This window comes from Nycticebus coucang, chromosome 8 (assembly GCF_027406575.1).
Source record: "Nycticebus coucang isolate mNycCou1 chromosome 8, mNycCou1.pri, whole genome shotgun sequence".
NCBI lineage: Eukaryota > Metazoa > Chordata > Mammalia > Primates > Lorisidae > Nycticebus > Nycticebus coucang.
This window is the reverse complement of record NC_069787.1, coordinates 105,224,251-105,247,358: the sequence shown is the minus strand read 5'-3', so window position 1 is coordinate 105,247,358 and position 23,108 is coordinate 105,224,251. Positions and strand designations below refer to the sequence as shown.

General features: G+C 38.1%; 2 protein-coding genes across 4 annotated transcripts in view; one reads left to right on the top strand and one right to left on the bottom strand.

Annotated features, from left to right (window-relative positions):
- NME9 (NME/NM23 family member 9) overlaps positions 1–231 on the top strand; it is a 50,087-nt gene extending 49,856 nt beyond the window's left edge. Inside the window, exon 12 of the mRNA XM_053599012.1 lies at positions 69–231. Coding sequence (XP_053454987.1) covers positions 69–127 — 59 coding nt within the window. The 3' untranslated portion in view covers positions 128–231. The remainder of the gene's footprint in view (positions 1–68) is intronic.
- Positions 1–23,108, bottom strand: part of ARMC8 (armadillo repeat containing 8) — a 106,970-nt gene that overhangs the window by 19,133 nt on the left and 64,729 nt on the right. For all 3 annotated transcript variants that reach the window (XM_053599009.1, XM_053599008.1, XM_053599010.1), the window contains 6 exons: positions 12,521–12,603; positions 12,133–12,214; positions 7,530–7,616; positions 3,819–3,911; positions 1,332–1,481; positions 248–343 (listed from right to left, as the gene is read on the bottom strand). In XM_053599009.1, coding sequence (XP_053454984.1) covers positions 248–343; positions 1,332–1,481; positions 3,819–3,911; positions 7,530–7,616; positions 12,133–12,214; positions 12,521–12,603 — 591 coding nt within the window. The remainder of the gene's footprint in view (positions 1–247; positions 344–1,331; positions 1,482–3,818; positions 3,912–7,529; positions 7,617–12,132; positions 12,215–12,520; positions 12,604–23,108) is intronic.

The window sequence follows — 23,108 nt, the reverse complement described above, 5'->3', positions numbered from 1 at the left end:
GACAGGTGTCCAGTGCCTAACACAGAGGGGAAATTCTCAGACTCTAGTCATGTTTTCCTCTATTCCAGGAAGAAGAATTCTTGAAGAGAGTTTAAAGGATGATGAAGATCTTTCTTCTTGTCTCTAAAGCATGTCCCATCTCAGGACCTCGTCTTCTGCAGATTCAAATATTGCAAGAAAGTCCTAACTAAGAACTTTCTTTGTGTTCACATTCAGAAAATATTTCCCAAGAAAAAGGAACACATACCTGCTCTTTAACCTCAATGTTATGCTCCCCTTCCAGAATAAGGGTGACAGCTTGCATAATTTGCTTTCCATGAGTACTCATTATTTTATCTATATGCTGTAAAACAATGAGAAATCCATAATTATCATCTAAGAAACAAAGAAAAAGACCACAGGAAAGAAAAGAAGGCTTCTAAAAGTTAAACAATATAATTCACAACTGCACCAAGCAGAACACCATAGCATATGGAACTAGATGCCAAAGAACGGTGTTTATTATATTTTGAAGCTGCAGTCTGCCTTCAAATACATGTATTTTACATAGAAAGCATAAAGTTATCCTTACAGACTACAAATTACAGTAATAGGAGTGTCCTCAAGCCAAAAGACATATTAAAGGAAAAGGAAGCACAAAAAATGGATAGGGTGGGGTGGCAGGGAAGCCAGAGACATGGTAAATATGGCATAGATTTACTAATACTGTCTTGGGGCAGAAATGCATAAAGATCACTCAAAAGACTAGTGAGGCATAGAGAAGGGAACCATTTATGTTTCCTTACCTATCTGAAGGCCACTAACACTTTTGCTCAGGGAACACTAGAGAAACAATATGAAGAGGGACCCCACCGCAAGGCCCAGCCTTTCTTACTCTGATGTGTACCTACTGCTCTCTATAGCAACATCTTCAGAGACCAACCCTCTCAATGTGAGCAGGGGGATGGTCTATGGGATGGCTCCGAGAATTCTTGAAAGGAGAAGAAGCAGAGGTCCCAGAGATAAGTGCTTTAGGTTGAGAAATTCATTCTGGCCAGCAAACCAGGTAAGAATAAAGTAACAAATAGAGGCAGGCACATATCCAGCACCGAAGGAGGAGAGGGAGACAGACAGGCAGTACAGGAGTGGAGGACAGGGGTTACAGGGTGAAGCAGCTCTCAGAATACCTATTCAGGTGACAGGTCTGGACATCAATGCCTTGCTTCTCTGGGAAAGGGCAGTGCTTGAATCACATTCATGGGCAGATGTTGATGAAAGCAGAGAAAGATAGCAATGTCTTGCAATGCTTATGCGGGGCTAGCTAATTAGGAAGCCTGGGAGATTCTACTTACAGGCCGAGTAGAGAGGAGATTTCTAAGAAGTCCCAATGTCTTCATCAGCACATTCAAATCTGAATCTGATAATAACCGGAATAGCTGTTCAGTACTCAAGCTTCGTAAAATATCTGCTTTTATTTTTTGTTCAGCCTGAAATGCCATATTCTGAAAGGATTAAAGAAGTTTCAAGAATCATGTCTACATTTACTTTATTAAATTATATTCTAATAGTATTCTGATAATTTTCAAAGTACAAACAGAATCTGCACAAAATCCATAAGTTGTACTGTTTTTCTGATTCCTGTTAATTACCTATACTCCTGTCAAGAGAAAGGTAACTGTCATTTCCAGACATACTTTTATATGAGGAATATAATTGGTTTTAGTATTAGGACGTCTTAACATTACACAAATAAATACAAAATCCATTTATTACTTTTGAGAATATCTTTAAGGCTATCTAGTTGCCTTCTGTGTACTTTAATGAGAAAATGACTATTAATGACTATTTTCTGCCATGCCTTTTAAAAATGATTTGAAACTACTCAGTTATTATGGATGAAAATAAAGTGGGTTTTGTTAACTTTTCTGCCATGAAAACATCTATTGTGCTTACAATACTGAAGTAGGCCTTGGTATGGCTGGGCCATATCCTACAAGAAGCTTTCCAGGGGTTAGGAGGTATGTCTGAGCTACCTGCAATCCCAGATCCTAGAGACTGATTCATTATAATATTGCTCTTCAGAAACATATTTTAATTAAGGAGCAAGTTATCTAATAACATAAGACAGCATGGCAGAGCAAAAAGAATATTCGCTGGGTATCAAAAGACCTAGGTCAAAGATGATTCCAAGGTTTTTATATTTTGTGGACAGAGAACATAGCAAGTGGTAATATAGAGACTGATAAGAATAAGGTATTTTATACAGATTTGAGAAGTTGAATAAATTCAATTTCCAACACTAAAGCTGTTCATGTCAGGGAGCTCGCAAATGAAGTCTCAAAGGCCATTTAAGTGACATAATCTGGGGAACAGGTAACAATTAACATCTGGATATGCAGATTTCAAAGTAACCTCTTCCGTGAGAGGGAGTTGGAACCCTGACAGTAGATGAAGTCCCTGAAACCGAAGTATAAAGGAACTGGAAATTGGCAACTGAAACTTGAGGAAATGCCCTCTGAGAAAGAGGTTGAAAGAAACCTAGGTAGAAAGTAGGTTAAAAAAAAAAAAAAAAATTAAGACCTGAGAAAGTTTCAAGAAAAAGAAGTGCTAAAAGCCATGCAAAGTTAAGGAGAAAAATAACTATAAAACTACTGGATTTGGTGCTTTCTCAGAAGATGATTACTTCTACTCCAAAGTCTGTACAAAAACACAGCAGAGACAGCATGGAACAGGGGAAGAGTACAGGTTTGACAAGTTTAGAACCCATTCCCATTACTATGCCATTACTAGCTGTGAGGTCTTCACCCTCACCAGTCATTTGCCCTCACTGAGTGCCAGTTTTCCAATTGTAAGGTAGATATGTAGCAACGTAACTTAAAATAAGAATTAAAGGTAACAAATATAAAACATCTAGCTTAGTGTTTGGTACACAAATACTAATTTACATTGTAAATATTATAATTATGTTTTAAAAAATCCATTAAGAATTACTCCATTTCCAATTTTAATAAATCTTTTTTTTTGCAGTTTTTGGCTGGGGCCGGGTTTGAACCTGCTATCCCCGGTATATGGGGCCGGCGCCCTACTCCTTGAGCCACAGGTGCTGCCCGAATGTTAATAAATCTTAAGGGAAAATGGTTTTCTGATTACACAGTTATAAAGTTTTAGAATATAGATTATTACAAATTATTTACTAGAAACTCTTAAGAAATTATTAAGCATTTATGTATCAATTCTATTACAATGGTCAAGTTATCTAATTATTCTGCAAAAAATGAGGTAATGTGTGAGGTAATATATATTAATGAACTTGATTTAGCCATTCTACAGCATATACATATTTCAAATGATGTTGTACACCATAAATATATACAATTTTTATTTGTCAATAAAAAATAAAATAATCATTCTGTGCCTTAGTTTACTCATCTGTAAAGTATGATAAAGAGTCCCTAGCTTATTTTACAGAGTTGTTCTAATAAGCAAAGGAGATATGAAATTGCTTTGTAAGGTAGGGAACTCTATATAAAAATACTAGTATGTTCATGATGAGGAAAATATGTTTTTCCCAAATTAGATATATCAAATTTCAACACCTGTTCATTTCTCTTAATAATAACTAGGAGAACTGAGGCATATAGTGGCCAGGAAACTTGCCTATAGTTGAATCTGAAAGCTGAATACTAACTCTTCTAGGTCCTGGGTCATTAGAAAACTTGGCCAAAATAGCAGTATTTAAAAAAAAAAAAAAATTCCAGCTATTTCAAGTCATATTTCTAACTTTGAAAAAGCTCTGTTATCTTTATAAATTATGACATACATAGAACAATAAAACGTACCATTAAAGCCCAAATTCCATTCACTCGTAAAGCAGGATTTTCACTTTGGGTTAATCCACAAAGTAGCTCTACAGCTCCTGATTCTAAAATAGGCTGCCATTGGAAAAGAAAACAACACAGTTTTAAAGTCAGGTTTACTAAGAAAATGTGCATATACCCTGGGACACCGTGCCTAAGATTTCTTCTTCACTTATATCCAATTCTAAGCAACTTTCACAAAGCAAGGAATGAAACTGCTGTAAAAATCAAAAGAGCAAGGACAATTATTCTCTCTTACACACACATATATAGCACTCCCCACCCCCATAAAGCAACAAACTCTGCCATTTCCTTTCACACATACCCTTATGATCCTATTACCTGACTCCCCACTCTCGTTCTCACCATCCTCCGAGACTACCACTCCCTGCCTTGTGTATGCACTTATCTTGTATGCTGCTCACAAACTGTGACTATGAAGCAATATGGTTGGTTTAGGAATGAAATACAGTACAACCTCTGTAAGTTGACCACTCAAAGGACTGTAACAAACTGGTCAACATACAGAGGTAATCAACATAAGGGAACTAGGCCTGCTGAACTGATCCATACATATTGTGCATGTCTGGTCTATGAAAATCAAGGTCAACTTAAGGAGGTGGTCAGTGTAGGGAGGTGGTGAACTATGAAGGTTCTACTGTATAAAGGAACTTAGATAAACAAATTACCTCCTTCCAAACTGTCAAATTACCTATTGCAAATGTATGGCAAAATTTATCTTTTAGGACTATATTCAGGATTACTTGTCAATCATACAAGCAAGATAGTCTTGTACTTTTACAGTCATGCCACATTTTACACCTAAAAATATTGTACGTTACACTTAGGTTATTTATGATACATGACTGAAAATGGGTTTTGGCAATTTCTAAAAACAATTCAAACTTTTGAGGATTAAGATTTACTACCACCAATGAATGCTTAAAGGCAATCCGCCAAGTGGGTTCTAGAAATATGATAAGCCATTCAGATCTATCTACCTAGAAAAAGGGTAGTGCTTTTCAAGACAGTATTTTTGAAAAGAGCTATGCATTTCTCTACTTGTACAAATTGTATTTTATTAAACTTTATATTTTGAAGTAAGTTTAATCTTCTAAAGTGGCAAGAATACAAGGAATTCTCATATATTCTTTTCTCAGATCCACCAATTTTTATCATTTTGCCATACCTGTATTATCATCTCTCATTCTATATCCACGTTATTTATCTTTTATGAAGCATTTGAAAGTGCATATATTATGCCTTTACCCTTAACATGTCAATGTATATTTTCTAAGAATATGGATATTCTCTTAGATAATCATAGTACAGTTCCAAATTTAGAAAAGTTAACATTAATTAAAACAATACTTTTATCAAATCTATAGTCCATAGTCCCATTTTGTCATTTGGTCCAAAAATGTTCTTATAGCATTTCCAGTTTATTTTTAATGTTAAAAAACCAGTTCAGAATTCAGTTTATTTTTAATGTTAAAAAAACCAACCATATTAATAATCAATTTCCTAACGAGATCCTAAATGTTCTGAAGGTAGAATCTAATGCAATGTAAGAGCTGTTTAGGATGACTGACCACAGTGCATTGGCTGTAGCCAGATAATCACCAGGCCAGGACCCCACTCAGGGCAGAAGAGAACAGATGGAAGCTCTGACATATTACCTCACCTTTCTCTTCTTTCAAAGTAACTATCAGTTTCTCCCACTGGTTCACAGATTTCTGCCTTGCTAATACTACCTTCCTAATTACAGTCAAGACTACAGGTGTTATAATGCTGAAAATAAATTCAACAAAAATGAGACTACTACATGCACAATAAACTTGAGTTTGTGAATGGGCAGATCAGAGATATAACACAGAAAAACTAATTTAAAAAAGTTTCTCTTCCTTCATTGAAATTTATTTTCCTTTTCCCATTAAAAAACAATACATGGAGCTGCAACATATTCTTCTTAGCAAAGTATCAGAAGAATGGAAGTATCAATGTACTCTGCCCTATTATGAAACTAATTTATAGCTTTCATATGAAAGCTATAACCCAATTATAGCTATAGGGAAAGGGGAAAGGGAGGAGAGGGGAGGGGGGAGGATTGATGGAGAGAGGGTAATGGGTGGGACCACACCTACAATGCATTCTACAAGGGTACATGTGAAATTTATGAAATGTAGAATATATATGTCTCAACACAGTAACTAAGAAAATGCCAGGAAGGCCATGTTAACCAGTTTGATGAAAATATTTCAAATTGTATATAAAACCAGCATATTGTACCCCATGATCGCATTAATGTACACAACTATGATTTAATAAAAAAACAAAAACAATATATGCTCTTTTTGTTACATGGACATATTTAAAAAAAATAATAATAATACATACAGAAAAGGGGGGGGAATCCCCACATTTAATCTCTCCCCAAATAACTACCATTAACATTAAACACTAAAAGTATTTTCCAGTAACAGTATTTATCTCCTTGAAAAAATTTATAATCCTCATTTACAAAATTTAGTCTTAATTTATTCTTTAGTAAAAATATAGTTTCAAAACAGTCTATATTTTAGGCAGTTTAGACTGACTTTAAGCTTTAATATCTTTTTTTTTTGTAGAGACAGAGTCTCACTTTATTACCCTCGGTAGAGTGCCATGGCCTCACACAGCTCACAGCAACCTCCAACTCCTGGGCCCAAGCGATTCTCCTGCCTCAGCCTCCCGAGTAGCTGGGACTACAGGCGCCTGCCACAACGCCCGGCTATTTTTTGGTTGCAGTTTGGCCGGGGCCGGGTTTGAACCCGTCACCCTCGGTATACGGGGCCGGTGCCTTACCGACTGAGCCATAGGCGCCGCTCTTTAATATCTCTTAAACAGCTGAATATGCTAGGTAGAATAAAAAGAATGGAAAATGAAAACCATATTTGACACTATTTTTTTCTTTTTTGAGACAGTGTCTCACTATGTCACCCTGGGTAGAGTACTGTGGCGCCATAGCTCACAGCAACCTCTAACTCCTGGGCCCAAGCGATTTTCTTGCCTCAGCCTCCCAAGTAGCTAGGACTACAGGCGCCCACCACAATGCCCGGCTATTTTTTGGTTGTAGTTGTCATTGGTGTTTGGCAGGCCCAGGTTGGATTTGAACCCGCCAGCTCTGGTGTATATGGCTGGTGCCCAAGCCGTTTGAGCTATAGGCACCAAGCCTGATAACCATATTTGAAATGAATGATTTAGGCGGGGCCTGGTGGTTCACACCTGTAATCCTAGCACTCTGGGAAATTGAGGCAAGAAGATTCCTTGAGTTCAGGAGTTGGAGACCAGCCTGAGCAAGAGCAAGATCCCATCTCTACCAAAAATAGAAAAACTATCTTGGTGTTGTAGAGGGCGCCTGTAGTCCCAGCCACTTGGGAGGCTGAGGCAGGAGGATCACTTGGAACCCAGGAGTTTGAGGTTGCTGTGAGCTAGGCTGGCATCATGGCACATTAGCCTGGGCAATATAGTAAGATTCTGTCTCAGAAAAAAAAAAAAAAAAAAGTTTCCTCCACCTCACTTCAACCAAATCAAACAATTCAGAAGTGTTTTTTAAACCTAATCCACAAATTTCAGTATCAACCACTGTAAAAAGTTTTTAGCTAAGCTCTAGCTGGACTGGGCAATATATAAGAAGAGAAAATCAATACGAACCTCTTTGCTTGGAGAAAATTCAAGAAGAAGATTACATAGCATGGAAGATGCTACCACTAGGATTTCATCGGGTGCATTTTGTAAAACCTATGGAATTAGAAAGGAAATACTAGTTATAGTTTGAAATCATGAAAATGAGATCGTAAGATGACTAAATAAAGACAAAATAATTATCTTTCAACCTGCTTTCTCATATTGGAGAGATGGTTAGGAAAGATCACCTTGATACTGTGTCAGACTTTACCCAGTACTATAATTAAGACTGACAAAGGTCTTCATATCTATCCTACTTGGAGAAGCTGCAACCTCACTGGGAGTTGTTGCAGAAAGAAGACAGATGTAAGTCAGAGAAAGGGAGTCTATGCAAAAAGCCTATAGACTGTGGGACTGCTTTGAGGCAAGCTAGCTTATTCTACTCTATCAAATCAGGCTACTTAGGAATCCACAGAATCCCTTGACCTTGACTACTTCTTCTTCTTCTTCTTTTTTTTTTTTTTGGCAGGCCTAGGCTGAGTTTGAACCCACCAGCCCTAGTGCATGTGGCTGGTGCCCTAACCACTGAGCTATGGAAGCCCAGCCTGACCTTGACTTCTTGATGTGCCTTTGCAGGGGCTTATTTAACCAGGAGGACTGATAGATCAAATTACTACTGCATAAGCAGGGCAATGTGGAAGACTGATTCTCAGGACTGGAATCACACAGACCTGATTCTACTAATTAGATGTGTGAACCTAAGCATATTTCTTAACTTCTCTGACCCCGCATTTCTTAATCTATAAATCAAGGAAAATTACACCTCCTTGGTGGAACTATCTGGGATTAAATGTGTTTTAGTGAATAATAAGGGAAGTACCATGGCAGTGAAATGAAAAACTGAAGACTGGATGCAAATTTCAGCTCAACAACTAAATAGGTAAATATGAATTCCTTAGCTATAAAATGCTTCACAGAATTGATGTGAGAACTAATATATAGAAAGACTTTACAATAGTAACTGGCATAGAGTAATTGCTGTATAAGGTTTTAAAAAAGATTACTTATGGCCATAACTGCTATTGTTATCAAGCACAATACTAGGCACATAATAAGTATAAAGTAAATAAACTGTAGTGGACTTTCATTGAACTCAGAAGGCAAGACAGCATGATGGTAAATAGCTATTACCAGAACCTGTCCTTTCTAGATTCTAAGAATATAAACACCATTACTTATATGTAATAATCACTTCAAGTAAATCCTATGCATTCAGATCAGATCAGATTTGGGCTTATGCCCCCAAAAGGAGTCCTAGGAGCTTCAGTCATGCAAACTGGAAATGGATAATCAGAAAAAAAATTCAGAGTTCAGTCAGAAAAAATTCCAGAGAATTTAGCTTTTCTCAGCTAAACCAAGTTAAGAATAAGCAAAAATTATAAAGTAGAAGCAGCTCTTCTAAAATGTTATGTTTTGACTCTCCTGTGAATTGTTAGTTTGTGGATAAAGATCAAATCTCATATACTATGCATGCTGATCTCCATGCTGCCGGAAACTCCTCTGTTCACCCTTCCCTTGCTTTGCTTACCCTTTCCACATCATCTTTTAGGTACACCTCCACACGAGGTTTGAATTACCCCAGCCCTTCCAGCCAGAAGTCATCCTATGCTCCTCTGAGCTTCGACTCTGTGACCTCTCTTAGGATCCCTGTGACTGTCACCTATTGAAATTATTTATGCAGTTATGCCAAGCTCTCCTTTTATCAACAGAGTTAAGATTCTTGAAGACATATTCCATGCCTACGGAATTCATGCTGATCTGTAACAACCCAATGGTACTGCACAAAATAGGTGCGCAATCAACATTTGTAGAAGAAATAATCATTTTCCAAAATCATATTAGAATCATTGGTTGAAGTAAGTGAATACCTACTAAGTCTTTAAAAAGTTGCTTTGGTTGATATAATTCATTTTTTAAAATATTTATTGTTTATAGAGATTAATTTGTTTTTATCAAATTTTATTTTCATATTAGATAATAGCTAATGATAAATTATAAGAGAAGAAAACCTGTAAAGTTCTTAAAAGCATGAATTAACAAAGTAGGATATGATATATGAAATCCAGAAGTTGATATCTACAAACTGACCAGACAGAAATTCACCAAGATAGGAACAAAAAATAATGATAAATAAAATTTTTAATTAAAATCAAATAATTACTCTCCTGCAGTTTGCTAACCAACAGTTAAAAACATGGAAAAGTAAAAGGGGGAAAAAAAACAATGAACTTATGAACTTGAAACCAAAAAGTATGTGAAATAACTCGTCAGTTTACTTCAAGCTTTTACTACTATACTTCAAATGTGCAGCAACATCATAGTTGAGAGTAATTTACCCACATGTATCCAAGTACACAAAACCTTCCAGAACTTTCCCCAGGAAGAACTAGATAGAAACCACATGTTGCTCCATTTCTGATTTGTATGACAGAGGGATACTGAGCTGAGCAATAAAGGAAAATGACTCTGGATAAAAAGGGAGTTATTTTGGAAGTAGAAGACCACCCAGGATTGTGTTGCTATGAGAAAGGTGAGAACAGTAAAAGAAACCACACTTAACCAAAGAGAGTCTTAAAAAAATCCAGCCCTTGGGCGGCGCCTGTGGCTCAAGGAGTAGGGCGCCGGTCCCATATGCCCCAGGTGGCGGGTTCAAACCTAGCCCCGGCCAAAAACCAAAAAAAAAAAAAAAAAATCCAGCCCTAGTAGTTTTAGATAAGGGATTATGGACCTCAATCAAACTTTTTTTGGTGGGAGTTGGCACACTCCATAAGCTACTGCCTCCTAAGTGTGGAAAAGCACTGATATGGTAGTTGGGGAGTGGGATAAATAACCATGCTGAAACTTGGGACTCTTAATGAGGTTCAGAAAACAAAATGATATCAGGGAATTAGGAATACCGAAAAGAGCTGACTTATATCCAATAGGGTGAAAATCAAGAGTCTGCCAATGGGCCATGTGTGGTGGCTCACACCTATAATCCTAGCACTCTGGGAGGCCGAGGCAGGTAGGTTGCTTTAGCTCAGGTGTTCCAGAGCCACCTGAGCAAAAAACAAGAACCTGTCTCTACTAAAAGTAGAAAAACTAGCTGAGTGTTGTGGCAGGTGCCTACAGTCCTAGCTACTTGGGAGGCTGAGGCAAGAGGATCCCTTAAGCCCAAGAATTTGAGGTTGCTACGAGCTATGATGCCATAGCACTCCACTCAGGGCAACAGAGTCAGACTCTGCTTAAAAAAAAACCAACAACAACAACAACAACAAAAAAAACAGAAGAAAAGAAAAAAAACTGTGCCAATGAATATAAATGGGTAAAGTTAAATGTCACATGCTGGTTAGGTAGGTCCACTGGAAAGGAGAAATCAAAGAAACAGATACTGTCCTAATAAGCCTCACAGGTCTTATCATGACATTTAGACTAGAAACTTCTTGGTGTACCCCTGACAGCTCCTGAATCATATACCCAAACCCATCATTCCCTTCACTGAATTATCTCCAGAGTTTATATCATCTTTCCTAGCAACTGCCTTATTTCAAGATTTCAACACACAAATCACGCACTCTGCCATGAAGTGAACCCTCCTATGAGATGAACCACTCAGCATGTCAATTCCCAAGGTCTATGGTACTAGTGTAACTCTTCCATCTGGTCCTTAGCCTGTCTCGTATGGCTCGTTACATCTTACACCTCTCTACTGTGGTAATAAAGGTATCCCTGCCATTCCCTGCACATGTAATATGTAATGTTTTATCTCATGCTATTCCTTTCTCTGGAAAATCTGTCTTCCTTTTGTCTTCAAAGCCCGCTTTATATTCTTCCTGCCTGAAGCCTCTCCTGACTATTTCTGCCACACTGATGCCTCTACTCTAACCTGAAGCTTTTAGCCCAGGGCAAGAGCTCTGCAGTAAAAATTTTGGGGTAGCTCACTGTGCCTGGAGGCTTTGCCTAGCACATAGTAGGTACTCAAAACAAAACCAAAAAACCCTAAATAAACAAAAAATTTTGTTGACTAAATGCAAGGTATACGATCACTTAGGGAAAAAATAAGACCTATAATTTTGTAATATAACAGGGGCTAGCATTATTAGCAACAACCTTAATATATACTCTTAAGTCTTGATTCAGATTCACTCGCCCTGAACTTTTTTTTTTTTTTTTGGAGGTTGGGGGACACTCAAGAGAAGACCAATCGGCAAAAATGTTATGCTTAAAAATATCCAGGGACTGCCAAAAGACTATAAACAAAATAAAATGCTGTCTTTCCTTTTTATAATTAAAAATTACAAAGCTAACTCTAGATATAAAGTTAAAGTGTAATATTAAACATACAGGGAGCTCAATGAGTAAAAGCTTTAGTTAATAAGAGAAGATGAGGCCTGCAGTTTTCTTTCACACAAGGTACCTCAGAAACGGTCTGTAGATTTCTACATCTTAGACCATCAGATTTGAGGAGATGAATGTTCAAAATGCTCTACACAAAAATTAGACATACTCTCAACCCAAGGAGTGCTGTCCGCTTGCTCAGCTTACTAAACTCTGTGGGTCTGGCTGTCACTTGCTCATCCTTTCTTCTTACCTTCATTAAAGGTTTCCATACAGCATGATCCTGGAAACTGGTTCGAAGCTGCTGCACAGATCTGGATAAACTGTGCAAACATCTACAAAGAATAATCAAAATTAGCTTCTCAAGAAGCCAAAACTCTCACCTTTCAAACAAATTGCATGGCATTTCATAATTACCAATGTACACTTCAAGTATATTTACAGACACTGTTAAGCCAATTACATCAGACCATTTCATGGAGGCCAGGCTCTCTGTCAGATAATGTTACACACTGTATGAATACACTCGAACATAACTTTGAGTAACTTTTGGATTCTGTGCTTACTCAGTGAAGGACCGGTAAGGAAACAGATTAAACACACAGCAAAGGATTTTTATTCAGACCATGTAAAGCTCATACCTGACAGCAGCTAACCGCACCTTGACACTAGACTCAGACAAGCCAGTCACAATTCGGTCCATCATATTTTCAGTCTCAATGATCTGGAGAAAAAGGTTAATGCTGCATAAATAACAACACGAAGGTGACAAACTTCACTGCTCGTAAATGCAAATATGTTAACAACCACTGAAAGTTGAATGCTGTTTTTGGCAACAGTTTTTACCTCTCAAACAATCATCTGCAGTGGGGGCAGGCAGCTCATCAGAAAGGTAGGTCTAGCCCACTAAGGAACCTGCCAGGCTGAATGACAGGTGTAAGGGGCAAGTTATGTTTCTTTATTTTTAAAGACATTTAAAATAAAAATTAAATGGTATAAGTATTGCAGAAGTGTTGAATAAACAATCATGAGAAAAAGTAAAAGAGATAAACGAACACTCATTGGGCAGGTTTCTGCCAGAGTGAAATTCTAAAGAAATCACAGTTGACACTCAGCCCTCATCAAATGAAACCTGTGGGTTTCTGACAGAGCCATCCCATGGCTATGTCTTTACCAAGGAATTAAACCTAAGTTAAATATTTAGAAAAGTAACCCATCTTTCACTATAGAATCAAGGTCTGCAACATGTAAAAACTATGATCATGAAGTTTTATTGCTGTAACTTTAAAATAAGATGGCCTGTAATTTCCCTTCATTAAGCAATGTCTAGATACAGACAGTGTTAAGGAAATTAAGTTTGATCTGTATGGGCCTATGGAAAAATAGCCTTTTTATATTAGAATAAAATACTCATGTAATCACAATATAAATGTTAGCAAAAACAATATTTGTTGAGTTCATCTACGTGCCAGGCATTGTGCTAAGCATATTACATTATCTGATATAACCCTCACTCTTTTGTAGGCAGTATTCTGGAATACTGGAATCACAGAGCTGTGACTAGAACTCAGGTACTGGACTCCAGAGTCCACATGCTTAGCCGTATTTGTATCACAGCTCTGGTTAAAGCAGTAGTTCCGCAGCGTACTCATCAGTAGTTCCCACTCATTAATGAGAGTTATCACTTCCACCCGGGAGAACACCTTAGCCCAGTGGATCTCAATACTGGCCTCATGAACTGGGGAGCTTTTTAAAAAAATCCTCATGTCCAGGTCACACAGCAAACCAATTAAATTAGATTCTCCAGTGTGGGGTCCAGGCACCTGTACTTTTAAAAGAAGTTCCTCAGATAAAGCCAGTGTGAAGCCAAGGTTGAAGAGCACTGACCTAGACTAAAAGGAGAAGATTCAGAAGGCTGGCCCCAGAACAGGAAGGTAAGAAATCTCAGAATGTTCCAGCCAAACAGGAAAAGATTTAGTCGAAATGAACAGTGATCAGAGAGAATAATATCAACTATTAACAGGGAACTACATTTTTTGCTGTAGGTTAGGAATGGTAATTTTTATATAGGGTTTACAGTTTCCCAATGTGGCCAAAGAAGATTTATATATTCATTGATCTATTCCTCATCCTAGACCAGCGGTTCTCAACCTGTAGGTTGCAACCTCTTTGTAACAATGAAAATACATTGCGGCATTAGGAAGTTTGAGAACCACTGTCCTAGACCAAACCTAATTTTTCTTACTTTTATGCACACCCCTTTCTGCCCTCTTTGTCAAACCCCTCCCTTCCCAGACTTCCTACTCTTTTTACCTCTTCTATACCCTTTTCCCCTGACAAGGATGTCCTGCTCAGATTCTCCTCTTAGTAAACAGAGTCCCTTTTCTCACTGCCCTCTTACCACTTACGATTCCTGCTCCAGTTTACAGACTGCTAATGTTACAGTAAGGAAACCACCAAAGGTGGCTGACTGGCCTCTCAGTATAAACTATCCCTCCTCAGCAGGACTCTCACTACTAGTCTAGAGCCTGGTACCCACCTACAGGAAATGCTCATATTCCTCACACTAGCTATTTCCTTCTTCAAATTCTTCCTATCTTCCTCACATCTTACGCTCCTCCAAGCGCACCTTATCTTTGTAGGGACCTTGCTTGCTTTCTGGGATACAAGTTGCCTCAACTTCCCATTTCTTACTGAAATGTCTCCATACTTTCACTATTTACTTCACTCTTGTTATGCTGAGGTTGGGTACTTCAAGCTCAAAGCGCTTCTTCCTTCATCCCCAAACTACCTCTACAGACCTTTCCTGCACCTTTGCTTTGCTCTACCCCACTGGATTCTTCCCCTCAACCTGCCTTACCTCCCACTTCCCACTCCTATTAAAAGACGAGTGCCCAAACTTTAACCTATTGAAACTATAGTCCTCTCTCTTTACCATCCTTAAATGGGCATGTGACCATTAAAGGCTGTGTCTACATCTTACTCTACACATACAATGCTATGACTTCAAAACTAGCTCACTATGAGTAATTTCCTAATCCAAAATTCTAACCTAGAGTTCTCTCCTGACTTCTAGCTCCATATTTCTGACTGCCTAATATACACAATCTTACCAGGAAGTTCAGTGGTACTTTCAACTGAAATTGGATTATGTCTCATACTATGTTTACCCCTCACCACACCCACCCTGGTGACCCAGCTAAACCTGCTTGTTCTCTGTCTTTCTGTCTTTTTCTGACCATTTTTCCAGTTCACCAAGGCACTAAATCTGTACTAATTCTGACTCCAGTTCTTCCTCCCTTAACAACAAAAAATCCAAGTAATTTCTTTTGCACTATACCTTATATTCATTCCATCACCACTCTCATGCCATTAAACTAGTTAGGACCTTATTACTACTTCCTTGAGGGTAATAGTAATGTATTTCTCCAAATACCTAATCTTTTGGGCTATAGCACAGACTGGCTGGCTGATAAGTTACTTTAATCAAGCCCTAGTCATCAACGCCAAGTCAGAACTTTTAGCATGAGAAGGAAACTAAAACCCAGGGCAAAAGTCTCAGGCACTGGAGACTTTGCCTGAAAGCTCCTGGTAGCTTGGGCAATTATTTTTACTTAGCAATGAGGAGGGATAACTTGGGAGAAAGAGTTGGCTGTATGGATTTAATTACATTATCAGAGAACAAGGTGGTTGTGGGAGGCGTGTGGACGGACAGAAGACGTGACTACCCTCCAGGAAGAACTGAGAAACACCATTAGCACTGGCTTTAGGTGCTTGCCCTGGTCATGAGTAAGACTTGGAAGAGGGCTCTAGATAATGTTTCCTGGCCACATTCAACCAAAGATACAAATCTAACAAAGGGAAGGACCAGTATACCAAACAGATAGACATTTAATAAAGTATATTTCATTATAGTCATTGTTCACAAATCCCTGAAATTGGTTAACACTGTGAAAAATCCTGATTTTACACAAGAGATAGGACAGAAGATTCCATAAGTTTATTTTGGGCTGAAGTCTTGACTATGGTCCCTCCCCAAAGTTAGTAAGGCAACATCTAAGAACCTGGGGAGAGGGAATAAGGTAGCAACCAGAAAAAAGTGAGTGGGTAGCCAACCTTGTTGGTGAAGCAGGGATGTTACAAGTAAAGTTGCTGCATAATCCTGAGCAACTCACTTTACCTCTCTGGGCCTTCGGTAAAATGAGAGGATCTAGCAATGATTATTTTACCTCCAATCCTTTGCAATCAGCAGATGAACAAAGATCATATTAGTCAGTCTGGGCAAAACTATCATGTTGTTCACAGCAATATGTGAAACAAGGAAGGTGAGAAAAGACTAGTAATGGTGCAGGTCTAGTTAGTATCAAAATCAGGGAGAAAGCAAGGAAGGGCAAAAAGAGCAAAGCTCTTATATGCATTCCTGGCTTTATTTACTTAGCAAATATGAGAGCCCATTGAGTACCACATACAGTTTTAAAACTTGAAAGACACAGTAGTGAGGGAGAGAAAGTCCTTATTCCCACCAACTCATAATGTTGAATAAGCAAGTACAATTGCCTTTGAAGTGCTTTGGTGTTTGATTCTATGGCAACAAGAGCACCACAGAAATGACAGGGCTATGGGCTTAAAGCCAAGAGAGTGAAGCAAGCATCTACAATTTAGAAATAGTCATTAACGACCTTCTCAGAGAACACTCAGGCTCAGGGTAGGGGATTGAAATGTTAGTGCCCAATCATGAACATCAGAGTGGAGCTTTGTGTTTTTCTTCAAATTTTCTAGCGGTGTCCAGTGCCTCATACTTTGTGAATGGAGTATAGCTATAAGGTGGCTGGTACATCCATGGCAAGATATAAAACAGGAGAATCTGGAGGTATCTTCCCTTCTGGCACAATTAACCTTTAGACCATAGCCTATCAGAATGTCTACAGTAGGACACCTAACTATGTTTATTATGGAAGGACTTTGGTAATCCCGCTAGGGTTCTAAAAACCATAGTACTTAAGTCTCTGATCTACTAACCTTTCCATCATGTCAGTCTGGGAGTGGGAAGGTAAAAATAAAAGAATGTAAACCTAGGATTCCAATCTGTAAGGGTATAAAAGGGTATCCTGAGAGGCCATATAAATGAACAACATGATCAAACCAAGGGTTTACAGCCTTGAGGGCATTGGGACCATCTGCAAGAGCATCACAGGGAACAAACTGACCAAAATGAGAATAAAAATGAGATTACAAGATAGGGAAAGGCTTGGAATCAAGTCCTGAGAAAATATTTTCAGGTCAACAAGGAAGGACCTGATAGTGGCTGCTATCACAGCCCTTGACCCATATGAAAGTTTAACAGAGCACCAGACAGCTTTTCAAACATGGGGTTGGAAAGCCGAGAGGAATGAAACATGTTCTCCATGGTGCCTTTTAACGACCCCAGTACCGTGCTCCAAAGCCTTGATATGGTGGATGGTGCCAAATCCTAGCACCCTCCAAAGGCTTCTTAGGTTCTTCCAGGATGTAAGAGCAATGCCAAGTGCAGCGGAAAGTTGTTCTGCCTCATGGTTCTTGTTGGAGATTCCTCAGCCATAGCTCAGCAAATATACCCTGTAGCATAGCTGGTTGGATCTGCTAAAAAAGAAAAAGAGACAGTGCCCTCTGTTACACAGACACTGTGCCTGGCCAGAAGGGGTACTGGTGCTAGATTGAATAGTCAGAGTGGAAGATGCCACCTCTTTCTCTGCTCTTCTAAGTTTAACTATAGAATTAAATCACATAAGAAATGCTATGTGCTAAACTGATGGAGTTGTAGGTCAATGCACCAGGTGTTATGCATCTGCCTGCAGGAGTCTTTAGTCTTTATGACCATGTGTTTTTGTTAAGCCTTTTGTTTTTGGCATTGCAGCTCTTGCAGGAGTGGCTATGGATCTGTGAGAACAGAATCTGAGCCTCCTGTCATTGGTACAAGACTCCTATGACCTCTGGGATAGAGGAGCAGTCACCTGAGAGGATCAAGGGAAAAATGCAGAACCCAGATAATGTGTACTAAGGTGGTAGTTTATGATCTATGTGGGAATGTTAACAATTTAAAGATGGACCTTCGGTCACAAGGGAATTTCCCAGACCTCTATGACCTCTAGAGTACCTAAAACTTAGTTGTGGCTGGGACATAAACCATTATTTTCCTTAAATCATATGAAAAACTAGAAAAGTCAAAGAAATAATCATCAAAAAAACAAACAAACAAACAAACAAAACACAAAAAATCTAGGCCCAATTATTCCTCTTCCAGGATGGCCCAGCATGAAGCACTCTCCAGGTACCAGTAAAACTTCAGCTTGGACTTTGAACTGTGTTCAAACCCAGTCTAACAAAATATGTGGAAACTGAAATAAGATAGATTTTTAGTGGTGTCAGCAAATTTCTCAGATAATTCAAAGTGGGTGGGTCTGGAGTCAAGGGCATTGATGGTGAAGTGGGCATTCTCTTAATTTCAATCATTTATGCTAATGTTCACAACAGCCAGGCCAATACAACCTAATTCCAAATGGGCTTCTATAAAAGGTTCCAGAAAAAGTTCTAATGGAGTATGAGTAAACCAAGACAGAACTGGCCAGAAATAGGTAAGACCTGGAGTCAAAATGGAAGTCAGAAGAAGCAGCCATATAAGATCTAAGCAGATAAGATATCAAATAGAAAGTCTAGTTAAAGCAGGAGGGAATAAGCAGCCAAGCAGGGTATGGTACAAGCAGGTCGGGAAGGAGGAGTAGGTCTGGTAAGGTGAAAGGATTATATAATGGAAGCTGGACCTTCTGGTTGGATAGTAATGCTTTAGACTCATAAGTGTGAATTCAGATGAGTTCCAGGGTGCATGCTTGGGTCTTTCCTAGCAGAATCACTTATTTAAGATCTAGCTTAGTATAGTGTATTAATCTTGTCTTTTTTTTTTTTTTTCATGAGATGAGCACTATGAACACAAGGTCTGATGTCAGTGCAGTCAAGACTCTGGTCTTGAAAATGGGGCAGAGGCTGGGGAGGAAAAAGAAGGGTTATGAGGTAACAGAGTAGACACTAGATTGAAATAAGCATGTACCCTTAATGAATCCCCAACAATAAAAAAAAAAAAAGAAATAAGCATGTATAATCAGCTTATCTCAGTAGAATGAGTAGAATCAGCAGCGGTCTGGAGAGAGATCCAGTCCCCCAAATGGAAAACCAATCTTTTTCTAGAGTCTAGGAAGTGACAACGTGATTTTATAAGATGACCACAGAACACTTAACTAAAGGGTATGATGCCATATATATCACAGAAATGCTTGAGCACCTAATATTTATAATTCCTGAGCACATCCTTATGCCATTTCCCCTTTATTAAAACAAACAAAGCAAACAAGAACCTCCAGTCATACACGATCTTCCATGAATCAAGAGCAATCAGTCTTTGCTCCTAAACAGATTCATTTGGGAAACCAGTTCTCTTACTGCATTCTTCTGCATGGCATTAATGGCAGCAGATATAACTGTTACAACTAAAAACAGTTTTGCCTGTTCATTTTTGAGGTGAGTAATGTTAAAATCTAAACAGGTCTCAGAAATAGTCTCAGAAGTTCAGAAAGATTAAGTCACTGATCCAAGTTCTTTAGGCAAATCTGGGCAGAGCTAGAGCTCCCCTGAATTTTCTTATTTCCAGAGTGAGGACCTTTCTACTTACTGTCCTGTAAGGGTGAGATTTTTTGCTTAGCCTTAATAACTAAATTGAACCTGACTTTGAAAACAGGGAAAGAGAAGATAACTGTAAAAGGTTATATCATTGCTGTAGAAACCATAGACTATATAGTAGACATCTTAGGCCAATAAAGATTAGTATACTTTACTAGGCAAGAGAGGTCATCGTTAATAAACTGAACAAGGGAGGAAAAGAGACATACTTTACTGGGCCTCCAAGAGAGAAAATGACAAATCAACAATTTATCTTTGGTTGGGAGTACAGGTAAACAAAGGTCAGAGGATGCAAGCCAATGGAGAAAAAAGATAAGCCAAGAAGAAACCGTGAAGAAGCCACAAAACCGAGTTCCACTGACATCTCAATTCAATTCCGTTAGGATCTGATCTATTCTAGAATCAGGACCTAGCTTCAGTAGATAGCAACCAAATGGAACTAACATTCTACTGTTCCCAGACCATCTGTTCTGGAAAAGAACTGTAGGCTTACAAATATTTTAAAAATAAAGCAGTTTTCACCAAAGGCTGTTTAGAATACTGATCAATATATCATATTCTGAAATCTTTGTAAACATTTTACAAAGTATTTCTTCTTTCCTTTCATTCTTTCATTGCTATCCATTCCTACACTCATACTAAATTTCTCTATGATCTTAGGTCAACAGAGCAATGTTTAGGACACACAGGGTAGGAGGAAATAATGTACCTTCTGTTAGCCAGAGAACTTTTTAAAAAAAAAATAAACCATATCATCTAAGAGATGATCTGCAGTGCCTCCTTTTGGTCCTCTTTCTTGAAGGAGCTGAATTTAATCAACATCTTGTTTCTCCTGTGGGCATGGCTGGGAGCCGGGGACAGCATTACTTCACTTCAGGGGTGGAGAATAAAGAAGAGGGGTTCTCATGGTGGCCCACTCTTAAGTTTCTATATTTCATTTTTCCTTCTAATCCTCTTTAATTGCTATTTTAAAATTTCTACCTCAGTACCTTTTTATTTTCTTAATAGCTGGGAAACAGGTTTATGTTAAAATATTCAGAAGCAACAACAGAAGAAAGTTCTAAACTTTTCTATACTTTGGGGGCTAGTGGGAGTTTTCTCTGAGATCAACTTCTTTTTCCAAAACCAAAAGTATAAACACATGTCAAAAATACTTACGTCTATCAAAAAAAAATCTCTACACGTAAGAGTTCAATTTTTAAAGTTCAATCATGAAAGCTTAATGGTAGGATAGAATCCAACAGTCACTCAATTACATTCTTTTATTTTAACACAGAAATAAAACCATTATACATTATAATTCAAATAATGAATTAGAAACTTCTCTCCATTTCCTCCTATTTGCCATGAGGAAAATGGGGACATGAAAGATGCACTGCCCCAGAAATTGTGCAACACAATGCCCTCTTCAAGCCCTCATTCTTTTATGTACATAGCCATGTAGCTCACAGTCTTCATTACCCTATAGGTTAGCTGGTTAAATTTTCAAGTTCTGACCTACACAATTTACTCAATAGATACAAGTATAACACCTACAACATACCAGGTACTATTTTTATGTAGCTTACATTCTAGTGACAAATTTTGGACCTTGACAACTATTAAAGATCCAAGGATTTCAAAAGTTGCCTTGAGTTTAAATACATTCCATAAGAAAGCTGATTACAGAATAAAATTTTGAAATTTTACCTCTATGACATCATTGGTTCTGCACACTTCCTCTTTAGAACAAAAGCTTACAACATAATTACATTTAGAGTGCTCTCAGAAAAACATTTAAAATTGATGCAGAAGGAACACAGATAATGGAGATCCCTCATTGGGTGGGTCAAAACTTGAAACAATCATTTTAGTGTTTTAGGTCTGGAAGAAGGCGAGAAAGCTTTCAAATAAACTTTATAAGAGATGGACTTTTCCAGATTCACTCAAAATAGATTATTTCAATTATAGTCATATCTTAATTGTACCTGGGTATGTCATTCATGGCAGACTAGCTTTCAACATGGAAAGAACTTTTTATATACACATGAGGCTCTGCAATTACTACATAGCAATTTAGTGTCTTACCTCCCTAACTACTTTAAATTTTAAGCACTCACAAAATACACATCTGCCTTCTGTTTCATTCCTGGGCACACAGGAGGTACATAACTAATGTCACAGGATGAATGGACAAATGGATCAAACCATCTCATACCCACTTAATGTCAAAAACCATGTGAGAGAAATGGCATGTTTTCCAAGTTTTCTGCTTTGCAACCAGCTAACACAAACTATTATGCCATATATGACATTCTCTCAATTCATATTATTTTCTTTTTCACCCATTTCAGACTAATCATATACTCTCTTATGAATTTCTTATCATTCTATGTCATGTTTTGGCTCTAATAATGGTATTTAACTTAGAATGAATAAAGTAACACAATGGTTAGGTGCATAGGCTTTGGAGTTAGAGGAACTGGGATAAAATGTAGACTCTCCCATTTACTAGCTGGGTGGCCTTGGTCAAACTGCTCATTTCCTAATATGCAAAATCTATCTCACAAGGTGGTATGAGGTTCATGGGAGATAATGTGCTAATGCTTAGCAAAAGTGAGTGCTCAACAAGTGGTAGTAGTTATATTTATGTTGAATTCAGTTTCCCAAACAGGTTATCTTTTGGTCTATCTCAATTATATAATTTTTGCATGTTTCCATACTATCTAACACAATATCTTAGATTTAGCAAAAGCTTAATATACTATATTCGATTAAGTAAGCTAGATCTTTATTTTTCTTTTGAGCACTGTGAAAAATCTTATTCAGGCAATTCTGCTAACCAGATGCACAGAATCCAATAACATTTATTATAATCAAAAGTCACAGTTTTTATCTGATTTATCTAGGGCCTGTCACATGCCAACATCATTCAAACAAGGGTATCAGTACATAGAAAAGTATCCAATGACAGTGCCTTACTGTCAACATTTGATAATGCCTTCCTTTGGAAAGGCAACTGGCTCTTCCCTCTTCTGGTCAGGGCTCTATTTCCATCTGTAGTCCAGTACTTAGGGGCATACATAAGGGGTAGTTTTCCACTAAACTGGTTTTTGATAGCTTCTATTTAGCTGTGCAATATTAGCAGAGGGTGGACAAACATTTTCTGTAAGAGCCAGGCAATAAATATTTTAGGCCTAGTGGACCATGAAGAGTCTGTTGAGCTGCTCAACTTGCCATGTAGGGTAAAACAGCCAAGGGCAACACATAAACCAATATGGCTGTATTCCAATAAAATTTTATGGAGACAAATTTGAATTTAGTTTCCTTTTCACATGCTAGTAAGGAAATATTATTCATCTTTTGATTTTTCCCCAACCTTTTAAAAATGCAAAAACCGGGCGGCGCCTGTGGCTCAGTAAGTAGGGCGCTGGCCCCATATACCGAGGGTAGTAGGTTCAAACCCAGCCCCGGCCAAACTGCAACAAAAAAATAGCCAGGCGTTGTGGCAGGTGCCTGTAGTCCAGCTATTCAGGAGGCTGA